Raw genomic sequence first — 23,989 nt, 5'->3', positions numbered from 1 at the left:
AATCTGAAAATTGTCTGAAATCCATAAAGTACGTCACGCAAAAATTAGCGATTTTCGACCTCCCCCTCCCCCCTTCGTCACACTTTTTGTATTGAATTTCTAAAATTTTTGTATGAGTCGTCACGCTGCTCGTAACCCCCCTCCCCTCTAGAAGCGTGACGTACTTTGTGGACGGCCCCTTTATTACGTAAGCGTTATTTCTGGGTTCTTCAACATCCAACCCCCCCTCCCTTCATGTAAGATTTCTTACATACAAATGATTTTTTATTTATAAATAAGTAAAACGACAGATGCCTTCTCCCCGCATAAGGGCATACGTAATATGTGTACTAGCACTATTTGTTCTTGTCTCAGGCATACTTTTATTAAGGAAATTCCACGTGATCATGAGTTTTTACAGGCACTTGCGCTGTAAGATTTTGAAAATATTGTTTAAGAAAGTAGGACAAACTATCAAGTCATGTCATGTTAATCCGCAATGGAGGGAGAGTATTTTATTTCATTCCCTACTTCTAATTTTCCAAACTTACTCTGCAAAAAGATCATGAGTTTTTCACATGAACCGTAATATCAAGAAACGATTTACGCCTTTACAGCTTTACTTTGTTTAGGGGCGAAACAAAACCTATTCTATATGCTTACAATTTCTAATAATGGAATACATTTTTCGTTAGCACTGCAGTGAGCCGGCAAAAATTGGTAATTAAAGCTAGCAGTTAATACCCGTGAAAGTGCTCATAGAAGTAGAACTCTAAATTGACGGGGCCAGCCATTGATATTTGGCGAGGCACCACTTGGTGCAAGCACGTTGCCTTTGAGAAAGTTAGCGTGCTTGCAACGACTGGCAGCTGCTGTGGCAGTTGGTCTCGGAGTCGAGGACCGATGTCGCCCTCCTGTCCGACCTGTACAACGTCCCTGTCGATAACGGCAATTGGGTGGCGGACGGGTCTAGGATGGCGGCTATTTGCACGACGGGACGGTACCCGATCCAAGAGGTAGTACACTCCTCTGTTGAGATTGCGATAGTCAAGATCAATGGTGTGTTCTATTGTAGCTGCTATGCCCCACCAAGGTGGCCATTAGAACAGTTCAACCAGATGATCGATAGGCTATCTTCTGACCTAGTGGGTCGTAAGCCGGTCGTCATAGCAGGAGATTTGAATGCTTGGGCAGTGGAGGGCAGTCGCTGCACCAATCGAAGGGGTCAAGCGTTACTAGAGGCGCTAGCGAAGCTCGACGCAGTGCACGTTCTGAAGAAACGGGGTCGAGTCATGGATTGACGTAACGTTTGTCAGTCCTGGTCTGGCACCAGACTTAGACTGGAGGGTGGACGACGGTTATACCCATAGTGATCATATAGCAATTCGCTTTAAGATCAACTGTGGCGTGCAACATCCGAGGTCCGGGGATCCCTGTCAGGTCCGTGAGTGGAGAACCAATCGCTTCGACAGCGAAGTTTCCGCGGCACTGGAACTGGAAGCCAACACTGAAGGTCTAAGCGGGGATGCGTTGGTAGCTGTCCTATCACGCGCGTGTGACACCACCATGCCGAGAAATGGCCCTTCGTTCAACCTGCCTCAAGCCTAGACGAAGGATGCAACGTGCCCACACCGATGATGAACGAGGGGACCGCAGCGAAGTGTTTCGAGCTGCGAAACTGGCCTTTCCAGCAGTAAGAGAGCATGTTTCGACAACCTATGTGAAGGAGCCAACGCAAATTCGTAGGGTAACGCCTACAGGATAGTGATGGTCAAGACCAAAGGGAGCTCTTCACCCCCCGAACGGTCCCCGGATAGGTTGGCGAGGATTATACCGAGCCACAAGTCCCTGGACTCCTGCACCGCAAGGCAATATGGGTGCGGTGACGAACGAAGAGATACTCGCGGTGGCTCTGCTAACGAACAAAGCTCCAGGGCTTGCTCCAGGGTCTGATGGAGTTCCGAACAGCGCTCTCCAGGCTGCAATCATAGCAAACCCTAAAAGGGTCAGGCTAGCTATGCAGAGATGCCTAGATGAGTGTAGAGTCCCCGATAGATGAAAAAGGCAGAAATTGGTGTTGTTGCCGAAGGCCGGGAAGCCGCCGGGCGACCCATCGCGATGCATCGGTGCATAAACCAATCTGTCTTATTGACACGACGAGCAAGTTGATAGAGAGGATCATCCTAAACAGGCTCAGAGGGTAAGAACGGCCTGTCAAGCAATCAGTTCGGTTTTTGCAAGGGTAAGTTCACTTTGGACGCTGTTAAGGTTACTCCTCACGGAATACAATTTTCAAAGTGCTCGCGTTTTCGGGGGCACATTACTCGATACAAAAGCAACACACAATTGTCATTTTTTATTATTTCACGCATGCTGCGACGCAGCAAAGCTAAATCAACAAAAATGACAGTTGTGCGCCGCCTCCGTATCGAGTGGTGTGCCCCCGAAAACGCGAGCACTTTGAAACTTGGATTCCGTGAGGAGTGTCCTTAACTCGGTAGTAAAGACCGCCGAGATAGTGATCCAACAGAAAAGGCGTGGTATTCGATACTGTGCGTTAGTGACACTTGATGTGAAGAACGCATTCAACAGCGCAAACACTGGGATGCTCTCGATACACCAGCTAAGCCTGCCGGTGGGCCTGTACCGAAATTTGGAAAGCTATTTCCAGAACCGTGAACTATTATAAGAGACCGATGCCCAGGGTTCGGATTTCTCACTCACTCACGGGACAACAGATCGCTCCACCATCCATTTCATCCGGATAAATTACAGTGCGATAAACTCCGGCACAAGCGATGGTGCGAAAAATTGTTATCCCTCTTCCCATGTTTCGCGAAAATCAAATGCTGCTTACTTTGCTTCTCAAAACTGATTGCATACGACGATGCGCCACCATAAGGGGTCGTACACATATTAGGTATGCAATTTTTCAAGGATTTTCGACCCCCCTGCCCCTACGTAAGATTTTTTTCATACAAATGATTGTTTATTTATATGGTGCGTAAGAGAACGACAGAGCAACCCCCCCCCAAAGTGCTTACATAATATGTGTACGGCCCCTAAGAAGTAGGTTTAATACAGCAGTTTTTCTATTTGCTTTCAATCGGTTCGTGTGGTGGTGGGGTTATAGTGGGCGCTCTACACATTTTGAAATTGTTTTGGGTTCGAATCCCGCCGCGGACTTACATTTTTGTGAGTATGCTTTTAAAACTTATCAGGAGAAGTGGCGTGGTGGAGAATTTGAATGCCCAAAAGTAAATTATCCGGAATGCCGGCGCTCGCGTGTTTATCGCCCGTCTTTCTATCCGTATAAAATATTGTGTGAGAACCAGGGAATCATTTTTTTTTAATGCGCATACGAAACAAGCGACAAAAGAGAACCAACGACAAAGCTTTGTTTTTGTCCGAAATTATTTGTTAGCAACAAAAAAGAAGACAATTTTGATGCTAACCTTTCATCCCGTTATTTTGCATTATCTTTATAGCAAATCTCGATTTAAAGGTACCATAGATTCTGCTTTTATAGAAATATTCGAGAATCTAACTATGATTACAAAATTAGCATCGTATTTTCGGAAATATCAGAGCATGCAAGCCAAATGATTCTTGTCATATTGTGTTTGGGTTCTGACAAAGGCTTGTTGCGATTTGCGTTTGTCAGTAACAATCTCTGTTGACGACAAGGGGTATATTGTTAGGCGTTGCTCGAATATTGATTCCCTGGTGAGAACACTTGCTCAAAGGAGAACATGGAAAAATTGCACTTCGCTGTTTGGATCAATCCTCGATTTTTATTCATATGAGTGAAAATTCCAAAGCCTGCCGATGCCGGTCAGAGAACCGTTCCTATTACCGCAGGAGTTCCGCAATTAAGGTTCAATACTGGGCCCGGTATTATGGACTTAACCTTAGAGGTCTACGGGGAGTCGATTCCCGACGTAGAACTGACCGCGGTGTTGATGAAACTGGAGAACACATACTGTTCGTATGTCCTCGTTTCGACGTCGAAAGAAGAGCAATGCTAGATGTTTGAGGTCAAGACTCACCCCGGATACCCTTATCCAGAGGATGTACCAAGCGGTGGAGAAGTGCAACGCATTTTCGACTGAAACCACTCAGATTGCCTGCAGCTTGCATCCAAGACTCATATGGTGCGTCAAAAAGAGTGTCATGGTGTGTCAGAGGGTATGTTAGAGAGAGCACCCAAGTAAGCCTCATATGGGATGAGTGCCTGTGTAAGCGTGAATGAGCGAGTACATTAAGTACTGCCCATCCCCCAGAAGTAATGCTATGAGGCAGTTCCTGGGGGACCAGGGTATTAGCAGAGAGGATAACTCAAGTAAGCTTCCGCTACTTGGGTGGGTTTTGTGGGTCTGCCATCTGTGAACCCCACTCCCTGAGTGATAATTTCAGATGTCTGTTTGCAGATTTGCCTTCATTCCTCTATAAAAAGGAAGCACAGCGAGCAAGGTGGGTTGACCAGGTACAGAACGTCTTCACGAGCGTGAGGCGCAACCGGGGATGGGGAGATGTGGCCTCGAACCGTGTAGTGTGGCGTCAAATTGTTGATTCAGAATGTCTAGGCATTTTACACAAAAATTATCGAATTTCATAACAATTCATTTGTTTTGTTGTTAGAACATATTATTTCTTCTGTACGTGGATTACTCTCTGGAGAAGGCTCTTTAGACTTTACCTATGCGCAAAATTTTGCGGTTTTTGCAAAATCGTGTATTTTTCTTGTTTTTTTATTTTACATTAATTGTTGTAATATATTGTGTTTGTTGATTTTTCAGAAATTATGCGTTAATTCAAAATGCTTTAATTGAGCGTGTATGCTGAATTGTTCTTACCAAAGTAGCAAACCGGAAATATAGAATGTGACAAAAGTTCACTCTAACCAAATTGGATGATAATGCATCATTCTCTCTACTGCCTGAACCCACAAAAAAAAGGAACGGCTCAATGCATGTGGAAGCACTTTGTTTCGAAGAGCCTTAACCGCACTTTTGCGGCTTCACGTGTTTTCCCACAGACAACGCATACCAACGGGCATGCATCACTAGGCAATAGTTTGCCGAGTAGTGCTGTTGTAGTAGGAGTAGGGATGAGAATTAACCGGTTGGTTGTGCCTTCACGTCTGACGACCACATGGTCTGATTCGATTCCTGTCCTGTCTTCTGTCGTCATCGAACCACGCGTCGAAGCGGTTCAGGAAGATCAATGACGACGACGACGACCATCCGCAACAAATTGCTAGCTCAATAGTACACATTAATAAAAGTAGTAGCGGAACGTTATCAGTGTTTAAATGCACTGTATTTTCATTTCCTATTCAATGTCATGAGACTCGATTATGGAGGCAAAAACAAAACACGAAAATTGTCTTATCAGTGATCGCCGGTGGGTATGCGGCGTCACGTCGTTGATAGATGCACAAGTGCTCGTCGTTGCCGGCAATAAACAGTGCAGATTTAGGATCGTCTCGGCTTAGTAATCGGTTCAGCTTAGTCGTGAGTCAGAAAACGTGAGATATTGGACCTGAAGGCAGTGACTTCGATACCTGCCGCAGTGGGTGGCACATGTTTATCGACGCCGTGAACGCGCGACTTCTGATGGAACAGTGAGTGTGGTCTCCCTTATAGCTCCGAGCGAGATAAGAAGCACACAATTAATGGGGCTTCCGAAGCGTTCCGTACGCGTGGAGCAGGAAGATGTGTTTGATCAGTGTTAATTTTTTTGGTGGGTATTGTGGGAATTAACAGCGATAAGTGCGCTGAGATGAATCGTTGGACTGTTAGCCTGGGCAGGCAAAATCTCCTGATGATAAGCTGTGAGTGAAGATTTCAGTGCTACCATCAAGAAGAATTCGTCGATTGCAGCCGGATTGAATTGACGAACGAACGGATTAGAACCAAAGTTTAGATGAAATGCAGCAGTTACCGATGGATCGGGCGATCGCTAGTTATGGTTTTGTGACTTCCGCCTGGATAATGTAATGGATCACGGAAGCTAGTGTCTGTGTCACTGTGTGCCTAAGGTCATTGCCCTGGAGTGGATGTGAAGAAAATAGACCGTGTCTTGACTACCTACACGTACGGGATAGAGTGTGAGGACGTACAATGGCAGATCCCACGATACAAACATTCTGCTGCCACAATCGAATACGATCGCCACCGGCAGTGAAGCTTATGTCCGAGTTCAACACCGACGGGTACATAGTGGTTTGCATTGTTTCGTCGGTGCTGGGGATATCCGGTGCCATCTATCAGGTGCGTAGCTTGCAGAAAGTGATTTTTATAGGTAATTTGTGTTCATTGAATGGCCGACTAAGATGGTGTTAATGTTGCTATTTTACATAAAATGTAACCCAAATTAAAATGTTCTTGTATACTGCAATTGATTATTATTGCACACTGTTTCACACCTGTTTCATCGAAAACCAAAGTTAATTTTGTTCTAGCGTATTTTTGGTATAGATCCTCTCTAGACAAATGATCGTTGTGTTGTGATTTATTTTTGCCTTTCTCCTACAACAAAGTTGTACCGAAAGGCTATAGGACTACTCCAAAAAACAACTTTTGTTAGAAGGCCCGGAGACCCATAGTATTATATACCGATCGACTCAGTTCGACGAATCGGGGTGATGTCTGTATGTGCGTATGTATGTGTGTGTGTGTTTTTTTTCTTCCTAAGCAATGGAAGGGGAATCTGCTCAACAGACATCCTAGGTTGTCCAGGAAGTGCGGGGTTAGGGACCACCTCCAACAGCAAACGAGGGAGGCAGGACATCGCCGACCCGCTAAACCGCTTCCATTGCCGCCAAGCTCATAGTCCCTTCGGTACAACCAGAAAGTAATGCTTTAAAGGGGGGCCAGTGCACAACGCACCCTCGAGGTTAGCTGCATGTCCTTGCAGCACCGAACATCGTAACTCGCTTTTTTAGAAGAACACCATGGTATCGTGCCAGCGCATTGCCGGCTTTCCAGGTGGCCTTACCACGCCCAACGCCCTCGGAACGTGGGAAGGGTCGACTTCGCGCCTGCTTCCCTCTGCACGACTGGTATCAAGAATGATGATGCCGCGTGCACCCCAAATTGACCTCGCTGCGATAGGGTCTATTCGCCAACACACAGAGGGACTTGCTGACGCGGTGCCTACGCCTGCCCCAGCCTTGACGAGGACCCCTTTCCGTCCGTGTGTGTATGTATGTATGTGTACAAATTTTGTAGACACACTTTTTAGAACTTAGCATTACCCGATTTACTCGCAACAAGTTGCATTCGACGGGGAATGCGGTCCCATTGTTTACTATTGAAAATTGGCCCGATCGGACATTATTGAAAAATTATTGTTTTTCCCATGGAAAAAAATTTCAAAATCGAAAAAAAAAAATTGAAGGATGGTGGGAATGCATAGTAATTAATGCAAAAACATGCAAAATGGTAGAAAACATGCGATCTATTCCCCTAAAGTGCTTTTTTTGACCTTTCTTATGTGATTTTTTCAGTACATTTTATGATGTACGAGAAAGGCATCATCGCCGCTAGGTGGATTAATCTGGGTTTTTGGATTAATAACCGTATTTGTTCTGCAGGACGGTTTGTGTGTTTTGACCCTCCCACGCAAAATTTGAACAACTTCTCCTAAGAATGATCAAATACTTTCATTTTTTCACAGTTCAATGCCATATAATATATGCTAAATGATCTAAGAGCATGAGCATTATGACCGCACAATTCGTAGTTGCTACTCCGTGATTGACTAGAACTTGCGAAATTGTACAGAGAACCAAGGAATCATTTTTTCTTGGATGCGCATACGAAACAAGCGATAAAAGAGAACAAATGACAAAGCTTTGTTTTTGTTGGAGATAATAATGACAAAGATCCGATTTTTTGTTCAGCAACATAAAAGAAGACAATTTTGATGCTAACTTTTCATCCCGTTAGTTTGCATTATCTTTACAGCAAATCACGGTTTTAAGCTACCATAGATTCTGCTTTTATGGAAATATTCGAGAATCTAACTATGATTACAAATTTAGCATCGTATTTTCGGAAAAATTAAATATTGGGTTCGGACAAAGGCTTGTTGCGAGGTGCGTTTGTCAGTAACAAACTCTGTTGACGACAAAGGGTATATTGTTAGGCGTTGCTCGAATATTGATTCCCTGCAGAGAACACAATGAATGGGCCTTGGAATTAGCTTTCCATTCTCAATGTACACGTTTCGGAAGCTCAAATATTTAAAGTCAATAACGGCGCCGGCCACGTCCTTGCGGTCATATAGGAATGGAAGGATTGTTAGTCCGACTCTCGTTGCTACTAGAGACCGAGTATACCTCTGCATCTCCACGATTGTCTTGGGATAGGATATCATTTAAGTTACAAAGGATAATTTATCTGGATTCACTTTGGTAAGCGATGCGATCTATGGGATGGGAAATAACACTAATACGAGTTTAAATTTAAAATATCCACGCCCGGTGGCATATGAAAACTGAGGAGTATCGCGTTTTGGACGACCGCACGGAAGCGTAGCACTCATGTACTCGATGGCTACATCAAACTATTGAAGAACGCGCTTTTTTCGACCGCGCGCGACATGTGCATGAGCCACCGAACACAAGATAGATATTTTATTTCTTTCCCGACGACTAAAACACGCACTGCACTTACTTGTCCGATGGCTACACTTATTACCGGCCGCGCAATGCAGAACACAATAGGGGAACGGTTTGCCACTTCATCTCATAGCTCCTATTTCCATCCCATCAAAAACAAAGCAATGGAAAGGAATTTGGTTTGTTTATAATTTTTGTGATTTTTTTCAGCAGTGAACCCGCATGTTGACAAAAAAAGCGACGAATTTGGTGCCGTATTTCTTTGTTTATCGATGAGATGGATATATGTACAGTGAGATGGAGATCGGAACATTTCCCCTACTTCGGCCGATCGCGCGATCGTTCTGCTGTCCGAAACAAGAGAAATCACGCACCGAACTGATTAGCTTTATTACCGGCCGCGCAATGCACAACACAATATTTCGGCCGATCGCGCGATCGTTCTGCTGTTCCTTCCATAGGTTCCCGGAGGGTCCGTAGGGGCCAAAAACTCATTTAGAATAAACCCTGGCAATATGGGTATCAAAATTCTTGGAATTGTTCTGGAAACATGTTTTCCATGTAGTTGAGACCATATGATGAATATCAACCGGAATGGTCATTCTTGAACAGTTTCTCGGAGGGCCTAAAGTGACCAAAAATTCATTTAGAATAAACCCTGGCAATGTGAGAATCAAAATTCTTGGAATTGTTCCTGAAACATATTATTCATGTAGTTGAGTTGAGATCATAGGATGGATATTAGACTAGCCCAAAATGCATGAAATCCTGAATTTCAAACCTTGCACCCTTAAATGACAGTTTGGGGGTCCCAGAAGCTCCCCTGAAAATTCCAGCTCATTCGGTCCAGTGGTTGGCGTGCGCAAATGGCTCAAAGTTTGTATGGGAAAAGTGATCCAAATGTATGCGGAAACGCAACCGTTTCAGTTTTTTGCTTCTAGGTGGCGCTGTAGTCGACGGATTCCTGTTGTGGACAAAATGTAGAACCTTTTTTTATAAGGAAGCGACTGGTGAAGACCGGATGTAAATCCCTTTGAAATTGGCCAAGTTATAAGCATCCAAAGTCGAGGGTTTCGAGCGTGTCCCCCAGGGGTGTTTAAAATGAGAGCAACGTACCACGACCACCGACCATTGCGGCGGCGATGCAGGCGTATTCGGTGCCGTGCGAAATTAAATGCATGATTATCACGCAATCTCGCGAATTTTTATCCGATTGGTAAATACTTTCTGTACTCTGTACAGTAGTGTAGCTAGAGAGGGAGGGGGTGAATAAGGGGTGGATCTTTTTTTTTTAGTAGAAAAACACATCCGGGATATTGTTCGATGTTTAATCTCGCAATTTTCTGGCGTCTGGCCAATTTCAAAGGGATTTACATCCGGTCTTCACCAGTCGCTTCCTTATATAAAAAAGGTTCTACATTTTGTCCACAACAGGAATCCGTCGACTACAGCGCCACCTAGAAGCAAAAAACTGAAACGGTTGCGTTTCCGCATACATTTGGATCACTTTTCCCATACAAACTTTGAGCCATTTGCGCACGCCAACCACTGGACCGAATGAGCTAAAATTTTCAGGGGAGCTTCTGGGACCCCCAAACTGTCATTTAAGGGTGCAAGGTTTGAAATTCCAGACTTTTCACTTTTTCCATATAAGCTTGGGCCACTCTAATGGATATGAACCGAAACGGTCATTCTGGAACAGGTTCCCGGAGGGCTCGTAGGGGCCAAAAACTCATTTAGAATAAACCCTGGCAATATGGGTATCAAATCTCTTGGAGTTGTTTCGGAAATATGTTATCCATAAAGTTGAAACCATAGGATGGATATCAACCGGTACAGTCATCCTAGAACAAGTTCCCGAAAGGCCTTTAGTGGCCACAAACTCATTTAGAAGACACCCTGGCATCAAAATTCATGGAGTATTTTCGGAAACATGTTTTTCCAAGAAGATGGGACTGATGTTGGGTAATCATTAAGGTTAGGCCGAACGGTTATTGGGTCGAATGACAAGTGAGGAGTGAATAGTGAGAAGTGAGCAGTGAGAAGTGGAATGTAAAAAATGGAAAGAGAAAAATGAAAAGTGAAGTGAAAGAAAAGAGAAGAGAGAAGTGAAAATTGTCACAGTGTTGACCCGATTTTGTCACTCCCCGATTTTATCTACCTCCGACTTTATCACATTTTTGACCCGATTTTATCACGTCCCGCTTTTGTCACGTTTTTGACCCATTCTGCCTCCACAAAATTTTTTGAAAACTTTAGTCGTTCTTTTTATTTTTGTAAATTATTCAGCAAACACCAATGATACTTACAGCGCCTGTGGTTCATTATAAATCATTTCTGAGTACCCGTCAAGAATGTTTAAGTCTTTTTGACAAGACATAACGGAAAAAGAAGATAGCAAGAGTTTCTTCTAAATGAGGGGCCCCACGGAAACCTGTTTGAGAATGACTCGACTTTTGGCTCGACGGGAACCTTTTCCAAAATGACCGGTTCGTTGTCAAACCATCATATGGCCCAATTACTTATCAGATCATGCTTCCGAAACAATTTCAAGAATTATGATACCCATATTGCCAGTGTTTCATCAGAATGAGTTTGTGGCCACTTTAGGCCCCACGGGAACCTGTTTCCGGAATAACCGTTCCGGGATTTAATCTTAAGATGGTTCTGTAACGTAGTTATGTTATATTCTTTAAATTTCCAACGAAGTTTATTAGTCATGACGCAAAAAATCTTCATTTGGTTGAATATATATCTTCGATTTATACATACTTTGGGTCTTGGCCCAGTTTATCCGGAATTCCGGTAACCAGGTAGACCGATCGGTTCTATGTAACATGTATCGAATAGCGGGTAAGTTCCTGCATCCGTAGCAACCAAAACCGTCAAAATCGGTGAAAAACTGACAATGTTATGATCATTTTAAATCCGTGGGTACCCGGGTACCCTGTCGGTAACGAAAGGGTGTTTTTTGTCGGTAACAAAAGGGATATTGCTCTATCGAAAATGTTGTTCAAATATGTCCAACTTGCCCCATGTATGTTAAAACTCAAGGGCAAGTGAAAATTGCATATTTTGGCTTTAATTAAAACTTTTAAATCGTTTCCGATTTCACACAATTGTTTAACTGCTCAAACTATTGGACTTCCACATAAATAATAGTTTTTCCCGGAAGTTTACAGTCATGATCAAGCAATAGCATTAGCATGGTGCTAATTGTTTTGATTCCAAATATTTTTGTTTCGGATAAATTCGTTGATAGTCCTGCTTCATCTTTCTAGAACATTGTTATCATTAAAAACATTAATCGATTCATCGGCAGTCATAGTACCCACTTACTCCGGGGTACTATGACTGCCATCAAAAACACGAATGTTACTTGTGATTATTTGTACCACACATTTTTCAATCTTATTCCAGATTTGGATTCGCGATGATGATCCCCCGAACGGACGGTACGGACGTCGCCGCCGACCGGGTTCCATCTCCCTCACGAACCACTGCACCGGACGCAGTATTATCGTGTGGCTTGCAGTAGCCGATCTGTGCGCCTCGCTAGGGGTGTTCCTCCGGTCCGCTTTGTGGAAGTATATACAAAATGTACTTCCACCGGACAGTGACAACGATGACACCACCAACGTCATTTTCTGTGCCGTTTCTTCGGCGTGGATTCAGTATTTCTACATGTGCACGTGGCTTTGGACGCTGTGCTATGCGATCAACATTCGGCGGCAACTGGGCGGCTCAGGAGTGGCTCTGCGTACCTACCACCTGTACGTGTGGAGCATATCGGCGGTGCTAACGGCGACCGGATTGACGGTGCTCTACGTTCCGGATGCTGAGTAAGAGTGACATTCGATATGGGCGGGTTGATGACATGCGAGCTGATCGTTTGATTTCTAATTACAGCTGCCACAGTGTGCACGACATTGGTAGCGCATATCTGCGAATACTCCCCAACTATATAACAACGTATGGACCGATGGTCGCCGTTATGGTGGTCAATCCGGTGCTGTACTTCACGGCTACAAAGCAGGTCGACCGGCAACTGGTGGCCCGCTTCAGTCAACTGACTTCGACAGAGCGCGATCTCATGACCAAATTTAAAATGAAATTCTCTCTAATTAACTTCGTGTTTTACGTGTGCTGGTTACCGAACCTAATCAATGGTGTCATTCTGTGGACCATGTGGTTCTCGTTACCATTCCAAACGATCGTAACCGTTTGGTACGTTATGGTGAGGTTTGATTAACTTTTGTTGAATTGTATATTTGTACTCCTTCAGTTGTTTTTTTTTCAATTTGCAGGCTATAACGAACCCACTACAAGCTTTTCTAAACTCATTGGTGTACCAGAGGTGGAACTGCGGTTGGCGATTACGACGCCATGAAGATAATGCAGGAGCTGAAAATACGGTTTTTATCTTTTTAATTAGATTACCGCCCCAAGTTAGTAAAATGTTTTTACAATTTCCAGCGCCGAAATCGTCACTCCCAGGGAGCATCAGAGGCAACACCGCTGCTTCAGTCACAAATCTTCAAAACGGAATCACCGCCATCTTCGCATGTGCTGCACCAGGAATCTTCCATCGGTCTGACACCACATCCAACACGAAGTATCAATTCCTGTTCGATGGTTTAGTTACTCAGGATATTCGAAAGACTATCAGCTTTGTTATAAACACACAAACTATTGTTTAAGATTAGAAGTTATGTCATTTACTATAATAGTGTTTAGAATTTATTTATATGACAACGTTTATGAATTTCCTTTTTTTTTGTTCAATTCAATAATAGTTCGATTATTGGACAGGTCTCTTTAGATTATTTCGATGATGACAAAAGCAAACTATTGGTTAAGTTCATTGGTGTAAATAAAAGGGGACTTAGCCCTCCCTAGAAAAAATAAGCTCCCCCTAGGATTTGAAAAGTTAGTTAGCAGTGATATCAATTTTCAACATATATAGCATAATGAATTACTGAAAAATTTGAAGACAAAAGTGTTATCTTCCATATTCACTCTATCATAATAAAATGAGCGGAAGACAAAGATTTGCTTCGGAATTCCTTGACGATTTGTTTCAGAATCCTTTGACGATTTGCTTCGGAATCCCTTGAAGATTTAATTCGGAGTCTCTCCACGTTTTGCCTCGAAATCCCTCAATGATTTGCTTCAACATCCCTGGGGGATTCAACTCGGAATCACTGGAGGATTCTTTTCGGAATCATTTGAGGAATTATTCGGAGTCCCTCGACAGATTGATGATGATGATGATGGACCCGTCACATACATGGAAATGATGCGGCAACGACACATACGAGTAAATAGCACCTTTACAACCAAGAGTTGAATTTCAATAGAAAATGAAATTTATATTCATGCTTCGAATGGCCGGTCAAAAGTTCATAGATTCAATTTAACGGCATGTAAAGTATTACCTACATTAATTGATAAAATCAAGTTTAGCTTTCTTTTTCGTTCCGCTAGAATAAGAAGTGAGTTGTTTAAGTTTTTCATCTTATGACAGTCCTGTTATATTCTTCTGATGATGACATTTACGCATTTACAATCGAAAATCATGAGAAAATAATGTTTAAAATCACAAATTTATCAATCATTCAGTGTGAATATTTTTGCTCTGTACTTCTATTAAGATGTGTGTATGATTACTTTACCTGAACATTAGGCTTACTAGTATTGTAGGGTCTGTATTCTCAATCTAATGGTTTATCTCTAATTCTGTCCGAAAGACAATAAACAGCTTAGCTAATGCTAACTTTCAGACGAGATCATTCACACCAAATTCGCAAGCACTGAAAATCCTCATACTCTTCGCTGAACTTGATTCTAAGCATTGTCCTAACTAAAGGTCCATAAATGAAACTAAAAATTTGAAATTAATTTTGAATTACGATAGTCGAAAATTATATCTAGCCTATTGATCCAATCATAGGGTCGCTTTTCTATTTTATAATTCATTTGCTTTGTACTGATAAATTTGAAACGGTAAAGCATACGAAAAATCTGTAATTGTAACATTCGTCCTTCCTAAGTGAAAAACAAACCTGTTTACCGAGCTGAAGTCTTTCTAATAGCCGGATCTGGTGCGCGATGATTTCGTTATGTACTGCTTCTCGCTACGATCGATACGATCGTGTGAGCGTTCACGATGGTCGCGAACGCTGTAGGCGGGTGATTTCTCCTGCAAAGAAACAAATCGATTACAATTAACTTCCAACAATGCACCAACTAACAGGTAAAACTGCACGTACCCGCAAATGGTGGTGCTTTTCGCGATGAGATGATCCCAGATCGTCTTCACCGTTTTGCAAATGCAACTTGGCTTTTTCTTCTTCGCGGCGACGCTTTTCTGCCAGCATAATTTCCTCGGCACGGTCCTTTGCAAAGAACAAAGAGAATAGTTTGAATTGCAAAACTCAATTACACTGACTCGCAAAAACTCACCCGCTTCCGACCGAGTTTACGTTCCTTGCGAAGTTCCTTCTCTTCGTCGGTTTTGTCACGCTTGTCCTTAGTTTTACTGCTGCGTTCCTTCTTGGAATCGGTGGACGATGATGACTGGAGTGTACTGCCCTCGTCGGCGACCCCACTGCCATGTTTACTCTAAAATGGGAATCGAAAAGGGAAGCATATTCCAATAGTCTGTCGATAATACCTGGTTTTGCATGGTTTTTTTTTCAGAGTATAAGTAGTTACTAGAGCAAATTTGCAATAAGGATGTTGTATTTGAAAAATTGATGCTTTCTCCATAATGTTGTTTCCTTTCAAAGAAAAAAAAACTCGCTGATGTTCCAGAATCACGTATGGAGAAGACTGAACAGTTTTAAAACAAATATTTGTTACTGTCTTATTATCCAAGTGAATCATTTGTTTGAGAAACTGCATATATCCATTTTACACAATATCGAGAAAACAACAAAAAACTGTTTTTAACAAATTGACACCGAATCTTTCAATTTCTTCGATACAGCTCAATAGTTTTCGGCAAATCTTAACACCAGAAAACTGCAATCAGTACTCCATAATTGTACTTTGAAGTGCGTGCACATATGTAGTTTCTCAAACAAACGAAACAAAATTTAGGTTCCCGAACATTTTTTTTTGTTTTTTGCCAAAATACGTATTGTTGGACGGAATTCAGAATATATAAAAATCTCATTTTGGCCAAAAATGTCACACATGCAGTTTATCAAACAAATGGTTCAAGTATTCTTCTTATATTGGCGTTACATCTCTCACTGGGACATTGTCGCCTTGCAGTTTAGTGATCATTCACCACATCCACATTTATAAATTGCGAGGTTTCTGAGCTAATCGGCATCGAACCCAGCTACATTCATCATGGTCTTGCTATGTAGCTGCGTACTGTCTGAAAACATGATGAGACCACATAGTCGGGGTTCAACCAATCCGCACCAAGCGTCTTTTTTACTAACTTGTGATATTTATATTTTTTTTATCACAATAGATCTAACAAATGGTCGCAGTGATTAAAATACCCAACAAGGAAAAAAAAACTTGTGATATTTTGTTCGTAAAAAGAGAACGGAAAATATTTCAAGTCAATTCATGCGTACATTTGTTATAGGATAGCTTCAGTTATGGCGTTGAACGATGTCCGAAGCAATTTGTGATTTTTCGAATCTGTAACACGAAAAACTTTGACAAAAAAATTGAAATTTTTTTATTGGTGCTTGGTGTGATTTGGCAGAACCCCGACCACATAGAAAACATATTTTAATTTTGACATCAAGTTGAAATCATTTGTATTCAATTATGAATAATCATGATTGATTACATATTTTGATCTCATTTTTATGTACATAGATTTCTAAATTGTATGATCTTACATCAAACTGTGTACTTTTTTCGTTATCGAAACCATTGTCAAAATAATTTTTCAATTTGCTCTCATCGATAACAGGATTAGTTTACGATTTAACGCCACAGTAAGATTTCTCTGCTACATATACGTTTTGTTACTTTAACCGTTAAAACGACCAAAAAGATATCAAAATAAGGCATCATATTCGGCGATTTAACAACATCAAAACAAGTTATCGATTTGCTCTCAAGCTTTGCGCGAGATACCTCACCGGATGGCTAAGAAGCCCCATTAACCTTTTGATCAGCATTTGGATTGAATTACATTGCAAAGCATTTGCGGGATGCTTTTCGGTTCTGATAGAACCTGCGTATTTCACGAGAATGGAACACTTCACATTTCTTGCCCTATTACCATTTCCACATACACCCTGTGAGCCACCCACCGCGAGTTTGCATCGGTGGTGACGAAATCGAGGTGGTAGAAGAATTTGTGTACTTGGGCTCACTGGTGACTGCCGAAAATGATACCAGCAGAGAAATTCGGAGACGCATAGTGGCTGGAAATCGTACATACTTCGGACTCCGCAAGACGCTCCGATCGAATAGAGTTCGCCGCCGTACCAAACTGACAATCTACAAAACGCGTATTAGACCGGTATTCCCCTACGGACACGAGACCTGGACGATGCTCGTGGAGGACCAACACGCACTTGGAGTGGAAAGTGTTGCGTACCATCTATGGTGGGGTGCAGATGGCGGACGGTACTTGGAGGAGGTGAATGGACCATGATTTGCATCAGCTTTTGGGAGAACCATCCATCGTTCACACTGTGAAAATATGACGACTGCGGTGGGCCGGGCACGTAGCCAGAATGTCGGACAGTAACCCGGTGAAAATGGTTCTCGACAACGATCCGACGGCCACAAGAAGGCGAGTTGCGCAGCGGGCAAGGTGGATCGATCAGGTGGAAGATGACTTGCGGACCCTCCGTAGACTGCGTGGTTGGCGACGTGTAGCAATGGACCGAGCCGAATGGAGAAGACTCTTATATACCGCACAGGCCACTTCGGGCCTTAGTCTGAATAAATGAAAATGAACATACACCCTGTTCTTTTTTTTTACACGGGTGAGTTTGAAAAAATTCACAAAAAATCAAAGAAAATTCAATTGGTATTCAAAAAGCTTTGAAAAATCAGGTTAACCGGGAAATTAAAGAATACCGACCGTATAAAAAAATATTGTGTGTATAGTGTAAAGATCCATTAATTACGTAACGCAAAAATTGATCATTCTAGACCCCCCCCCCTCAACCTATGTCACACTTTTTGTATGACTCGTTTGAAACTTTTGTATCAAGCAACTCCCTCCCCCTCTTAGCGTTACGTTATTTATAGATGTTCCCAGTAATGCGAAACTGAAAACATTTAAAGGGTCGTTAAAAAATGACGGCACAGGTTATAGAGGGTAGTGAACGTCATATTTTAATCAGATGGGTGTCATCCATATTTCGCACAATGGGCTTGTTTTGCAGCCAACATTGCGCGACTGGTCCCCACTGACATTTCTGGATCCCAATGAGAATCACATCAGATGTTGGTAAACAACACAAATACCACCATAAATTTTACTCTGAGATGTTGGCTGCAAAAACATGGCGTCGTGTCAGGTGGCCGATTTGAATATAGTCGCGATTCGCTGGTTGGGCCACAACCTCGACCCAACTAACGAATTTGGTTTTTAGTTGGGTCATCCAAGCTACTGACATCCTATTGTTTAGCCCATCGCCAGATCGTAGCCAGGATGTCCTTGGCTATAATATTTTTTCATATTGCGTTTCAATGATGACAGCGGGCTATGTCTATTGGTGATGATGACACCGCGCTTGTCACCGGCTCGGGGTCATCTGACAGCCTTTTGAACACTTGTATTGTAAGGTTGCTTTTAGGGCCGATGCCCACGTAGCGTTTTTTCAACGCTGCGTGCCCGTGGCGTTGAAAAAACGCAGGTGTGTATCGGCGCGGCGACGCTGCGTTGCCGCCTTTTCTCGATGCCCACCTGCGTCGTTTTACCGCCGCGTGCACTCTGCGTCGAAAAGACGCTACGTGGGCATCGGGCCTTAGTTGGGCCATGACCCAACCAGCGGAGGCCCAACTAAAAAGTGACCCAAGTATTAAAATCCTCTCTTATGGATGCAAAGTGCAAACAAGTCGAATTGGAATCGGTTTTGACGTCTCGATTGGAAATAAGATGGCGTCTTCGTCGATCCCTTATTCCAGTATTTCTAGATTTCACGACACACCGTAGTAAGTATTAGGAGAATTTTCTCACTCTGTTGCGTCAATTAACAACCAGCATTCCAATGAATCGTTCATGCCTGGAAATCACACCTACCTGCTGCCTATCTAATTTCTAGCACCTCTCAGTCAGTCATCATTTGTCTGATTATTACGAAATCAATCAGGGTCATTAGGGTCGTGCTCGTGCTCAAAGTTAACACCATTCGATGTTGGCAATAAAGCCATTCGATTTTGGAAACACGATTTTATATTTTTGACATTGCATATAAACCGCGTAAAACTCACAATCCGCTTAAAAACTGGTTAGACACATAAACCGACGTAAACAAAATTGGTAAAAAAAACACGTGAAGAAATTTCAAGAAAAACGTTTAGTTTCCAAAATCCGCGTAAAAAATGACTGTCTTCGAAGTATTTAGGATTTTTTTTGATATATTTTGCAAAGACTTTGGTGGCAAATTGAAGTCGATCAAAATTACGAGCGAAAAAAAAAATCGTGTAAAAACAGAATCCTGTGTATTTCAGGGCTTAGGAAATGTTTGCGTAACGTCCGATATTTAAATTCGATGATAAATAGTTTTCGCCAAACAAATTTTTTTTTCGAAGTCCTAAGGCAGTCGATTTTTTCCAAAAAAAATAATTCTCACAGTTTCATGCATTTTGAGTCCTTTGGCATCAAAAAACTCCTTGTGAGATAATAAAAAAGTTAAAAAAAAAAGTTTTGAATAATTTTGAGCACCCCTAAATTATGTCCGATTTAGCTCAAATTTTGCATGGGAGGTTATTTTTGGCTATGAAAACGTTTGCGTATCGTCCAATATAATTCAATGAAACAAATTTTCATCATCTGAAAAAAAAAGTCCCAAAAATGTTTTTTTTTTTTCAATGCTAACGGATTGATTCAACGGCAACGGACCTGGCAACGAATAAAGGATTGAAAAGTCGGATCTTGGAACGTGAGAACTTTGAATGAACCCGCACGTGTTGGGCTCCTGGCCCGTGAGCTGCAGAAGATCGGCGTGAGTGTGGCAGCAATCTAGGAAATACGGTAGCCCAGAACTGGAGCCCGTGAATTCCGGGCGGTGCACACTTAAATTATTTTGCCGACCTCAGCAAAAATTTTGCCGAGATTCCAACAGCCGAGCACTTGGTCATTTTTTTTACCGAAATTCGGTAATTCTTTTACCGAAATTTCGTCATAATTTTACCGAAATTCGGCAAAGTTGAGTTTGCCGAGATCTCGGTAACGATTACCGATGACTCGTGACAGAGCAGAACGTGGAGTTGGCTTCATGGTGATCGGGAAGCAGATGAAGCGTGCTATTCGGTGGAAGCCGATTAGCGACCGCACATGCGTGTTGAGAATGAAGGGCAAATTCTTCAACTATGGCCTGATCAGCATCTATGCCCCAACGAACGATAAGCCGGCTGACGTGAAGGATGAGTTCTATGAGAGCCTTGATAAGGCCTACGGAGAGTGCCGAACACACAATATTTATACAGAGTCATCGGCTGGGTTTGTATTCAAAGGAGAATGAGAAAATCTCTCACTTATCATGTCTGTATACAATCTCGATAGGTAGCATACCGTGAGAGACGTTTTTCGGTAGCTGTTACGATAATGAACTGATTCGGAGGGCTACAACCCATGATAAATTTCTTTTAATAAGCCCAAATTGCGGGGGCATCGATTCTGATGATGCATTTCAACTTGTTTGACACAGCTGTGCGAAAAAAATATGGTCCCCAATATAAAATGATGAGCGAAAACAAAGCGTTTTGTTTTATCAAACCCCCCGGGTGGGGGGGGGGCTGGGGGGGGGTTCGCCTATCCTGATCAGTTTTTTTTTCAACTTGTATACAAGTGCGATAGTTTTGTTTTCATGGCTTGTTATGATTCGAAAAGGCCTCTCTTTTATCGTTGTTCGTTATCTATTGAGAGCGATTTTTGCAATCCCTGGTCATCGGGGATGCAAATGCGAAGATCGGAAGAGAAAATTTCTTTCGTCCTGTCATTGGTACGGAAAGCCTTCATTTCGCTACCAATAATAATGGTCTGCGACTTGTGACCTTTGCTGCTGCTAGAGGGATGGCAATCAGCAGTACTTACTTCGCATGTAAGAATATCCGCAAACACACCCAAGTAGCACACGCAACATCTTCCTAAAAGCACTTCAGTTTTATTAAAGGGATTGGAAAAACATCAAAGCACGAAGAAGTTGCATCAAGATGTCAAAAACGTTCGAATTGTGATCAATGTTTCATTAAAATTGCAATGCAGTACGTGTTTGACATTTGGAAACAAACAACAAAGAATACTGCATTTCATGTTGCAAACACGGAACAAAATCATTAAGTTGCATATTTTTTATTATTATTCCTTTATTTATTTGATAGGCACTCTATGTTACTTAAGGTGGTTATACATCAAAGCCACAAATCGGCCACCTGGGAAACCACGTGTTTTTTTTAGTGATTTTTCAAATGCACGAATTGAGAGAACCACAACGCCTATGGGGATGATATATCCGTAGATCATTTGTTTACTTATGCTAAACAATCGACTTTAATTTCAGCATTGTACGAAAACTATTACGCTAGATTTGAACTTTCGATAATAGGAGTAGACAACCGTGTGGTGAATTTAAAATTCACCACATGGCTTGATTGTATAATCACCTTAACCGCTACTGTGCCGAGATCTACTGTGGCATTCTGCAGCCAGAATCCACACAATCTATTTTTAGATTTTTCCATTATTCATTGTTGTTGTCGTTGCCGGTCCATCTCGTGTATCCAATGATCGTTGCATTGTCCGGTTGCCATTTATCCGGGTAACGTTGGACGAATGCCTCCGAGAAGAACAAGTTATCAGTCGTCATCAGTAACAGGAAACCCGAGTACAAAATTTCATAATCGTATGGTTTTTATGGTGAGTCAACATGCAGTCCTTTCGAAGTGTTGAATGGTACTGTGGTAGAGTGAAGGACTATCAATCACAAGATCCATAAATCGAATCCAGTTTTATATTTTTATTTAATTTTTTTCCGCTGTAGTATTTTGCAACATTATTGCAATTTTACTGCAATCTAAGGATGTTTCCGTAGGCTCTGCCTCTAGCGCTTTTTAGATTGCAAGAGAGTTGTATTTGATGGCACATACGCAAAGATTGTTTCTTTTCGAATAGTTGCAATACAGTGAAATGTTCAGTAGTGAAACAATTTGTGCTGCTTGGGCACCTGGCAAAATCCGAGTGGAGATACTTGCTCACAGATAGACCACGTGCGACGGACGACATTTCTCGGATGTAATGGATGTATACAGACAACAAGGTAGGCCCGTAAGGAAAATGACACTTCAAGAATGACGCATATTTTATCGGTTTCAATATCCAACGTTTGTCAGTTGCTAAACAGTACCACCAGAAGCTGGACGAGCGGATCTGGCGACGTCAACAGTTTGTGGGAAAATATACACGAAGCTGTGACTACGACAGCGCAGGAAGTGTTAGGCACTGCACAACGACGCCAAGAAATGGTTGGTTTGATGAGGAATGCCAGAGAGTGACGGACGAGAAAAATGAGAGCGGTACAATGTAGTACTTGGTTGTGACTGAATACATATAAGTTAAAGTAACCTATGTGGAACATGGGTGCTGCTAGGAGAAGTTCTGAAGGAAATGTATAGACCGGTCATCGGACCGGATAGTCTGCACACCGTATCGAACGACAACGGCCAAAGATGAATAAACTTTGCAGCCTCCCATGGAACGGTAGTCCGTAGTACTTTCTTTCCCCGCAAAAATATCAACAAGGCCACATGGAGCTCACCTAACCAAGAAACGGAAAACCAAATCGACCACGTTCTAATCGACGGTAAATTATTTCACTCCATTTACCGCTGTGCGAATATTGAATTCGACTACTACCTCGTTGCAGTATGCCTTCGCTCAAAACTCTTGACGGTGTACAACACGCGTCGAAGTCGAACGCCGCGACATAACATTGGGCGGCTACAAGACGGTAGACTAGCCCAAGACTACGCGCAGCAGCTGGAAGTGGCATGGAAGAACAGGTAGGCGCCGCGTCTCTTGAAGATGGCTGGAGAGATATTCGATCCGCCATTGGAAGCACCACAACACTAGGCACTGCACTAGGCACGATGCCCCCCGGATCAGAGAAACGACTGGTTTAACAGCGAATGTGAGCAGTTAGTGGTGGAGAAGAATGCAACATGGGTGAAATTGCTGCAACACCGCACGAGTGCGAACGAGGCACGGTGCAAACGGGCGCGGACAAAACTCGAAAAACCAAAAGCAGGAAGATCGAGAAAGTGAAGAGGCGGAGCAACTGTACCGCGCTAGTAACACACGGTAGTTCTATGAGAAGTTGAAACATTCACGTAAGGGCCACGTGCCGCAGCCTGACATGTGTAAGGACATTAACGGAAATCTTCTTACGGACAAGCGTGAGGTGATCCAAAGGTGGCGGCAGCACTACGAAGCGCACCTGAATGACGATGTGGCAGGAAATGAGGGCGGCATGATGACGAAGCTGGGAGCAGGTATTACAGAAATGCCGCGAATGAGACGTGCCCACACATCATCTATTCATCAACTTCAAAGCCGCATATGATACAATCGATCGGGACCAGCTATGGCAGCTAATACACGAAAAGGATTTCTGGATAATCTGATACGGTTGATCAAGGTGGCGATGGATCGGGTGATGTGCGTAGTTCATGTTTCCGGGGCATTCTGGAGTCCCTTCGAAACGCGCAGGGAGTTACGGCAAGGTGATGGTCTTTCGTGTCTGCTATTCAACATCGCTTTGGAGGGAGTAATGCGAAGCGCAGGGTTGACACGAGTGGTGCGATTTTCACGAAGTCCGTCCAGTTATTTGGTTTCGCCAACGAAATTGATATCATGGCACGTAACATTGAGAGGGTGGAGGAAGCCTAAATCAGACTGAAAAGTGAAGCTGAACTGATTGAACTAGTCATCAACACGTCGAAGACGAAGTACATGATATGAAGAGGCTCTAGAGAGGTCAATGTTAGCCACCCACCACGAGTTTGTATCAAAGGTGACGAAATCGAGGTGGTTGAAGCATTCATGTACTTGGGCTCTCACTGATGCTAATACGGAGTGAAAATATTGAACGGACCATTTTGGGACCTGTTCCCAAAGAATCACTTCAAAGAAACTTGTTGTTGGATATTTCTGAAACCGGTCAC

The 23,989-nt window shown here is 42.8% G+C and overlaps 2 protein-coding genes across 2 annotated transcripts in view; one reads left to right on the top strand and one right to left on the bottom strand.

The window, feature by feature from the left end:
* The first annotated feature begins 5,077 nt into the window (after positions 1-5,077).
* LOC134213596 (G-protein coupled receptor 143-like) lies at positions 5,078-13,422 on the top strand. The gene is made up of 5 exons (XM_062692799.1): positions 5,078-6,254; positions 12,029-12,450; positions 12,518-12,845; positions 12,916-13,023; positions 13,085-13,422. Exons 1-5 carry the CDS (start codon positions 6,105-6,107, stop codon positions 13,247-13,249), a joined length of 1,173 nt encoding a protein of 390 aa, XP_062548783.1. The 5' UTR covers positions 5,078-6,104; the 3' UTR covers positions 13,250-13,422.
* Positions 13,423-14,108: 686 nt separating this feature from the next.
* The window catches only part of LOC134213594 (THO complex subunit 2), a 29,574-nt gene continuing 19,693 nt past the window's right edge, over positions 14,109-23,989 (bottom strand). The window contains exons 11-13 of the mRNA XM_062692798.1: positions 15,074-15,232; positions 14,881-15,006; positions 14,109-14,810 (exon numbers count right to left, since the gene is read on the bottom strand). Coding sequence (XP_062548782.1) covers positions 14,697-14,810; positions 14,881-15,006; positions 15,074-15,232 — 399 coding nt within the window. The 3' untranslated portion in view covers positions 14,109-14,696. The remainder of the gene's footprint in view (positions 14,811-14,880; positions 15,007-15,073; positions 15,233-23,989) is intronic.

This window comes from Armigeres subalbatus, chromosome 2 (genome assembly GCF_024139115.2).
Source record: "Armigeres subalbatus isolate Guangzhou_Male chromosome 2, GZ_Asu_2, whole genome shotgun sequence".
Lineage (NCBI taxonomy): Eukaryota > Metazoa > Arthropoda > Insecta > Diptera > Culicidae > Armigeres > Armigeres subalbatus.
This window is presented reverse-complemented; position numbering and strand designations above follow the sequence as displayed.

Excerpts from the sequence above, each read along its gene's own strand:
- LOC134213596 (XM_062692799.1), top strand. The coding sequence starts at position 6,105 with ATGGCAGATCCCACGATACAAACATTCTGCTGCCACAATCGAATACGA. Across the intron at positions 12,846-12,915 it reads TAACCGTTTGGTACGTTATG|GCTATAACGAACCCACTACA; the intron begins GTGAGGTTTGAT and ends TTCAATTTGCAG. Across the intron at positions 13,024-13,084 it reads ATGCAGGAGCTGAAAATACG|CGCCGAAATCGTCACTCCCA; the intron begins GTTTTTATCTTT and ends TACAATTTCCAG.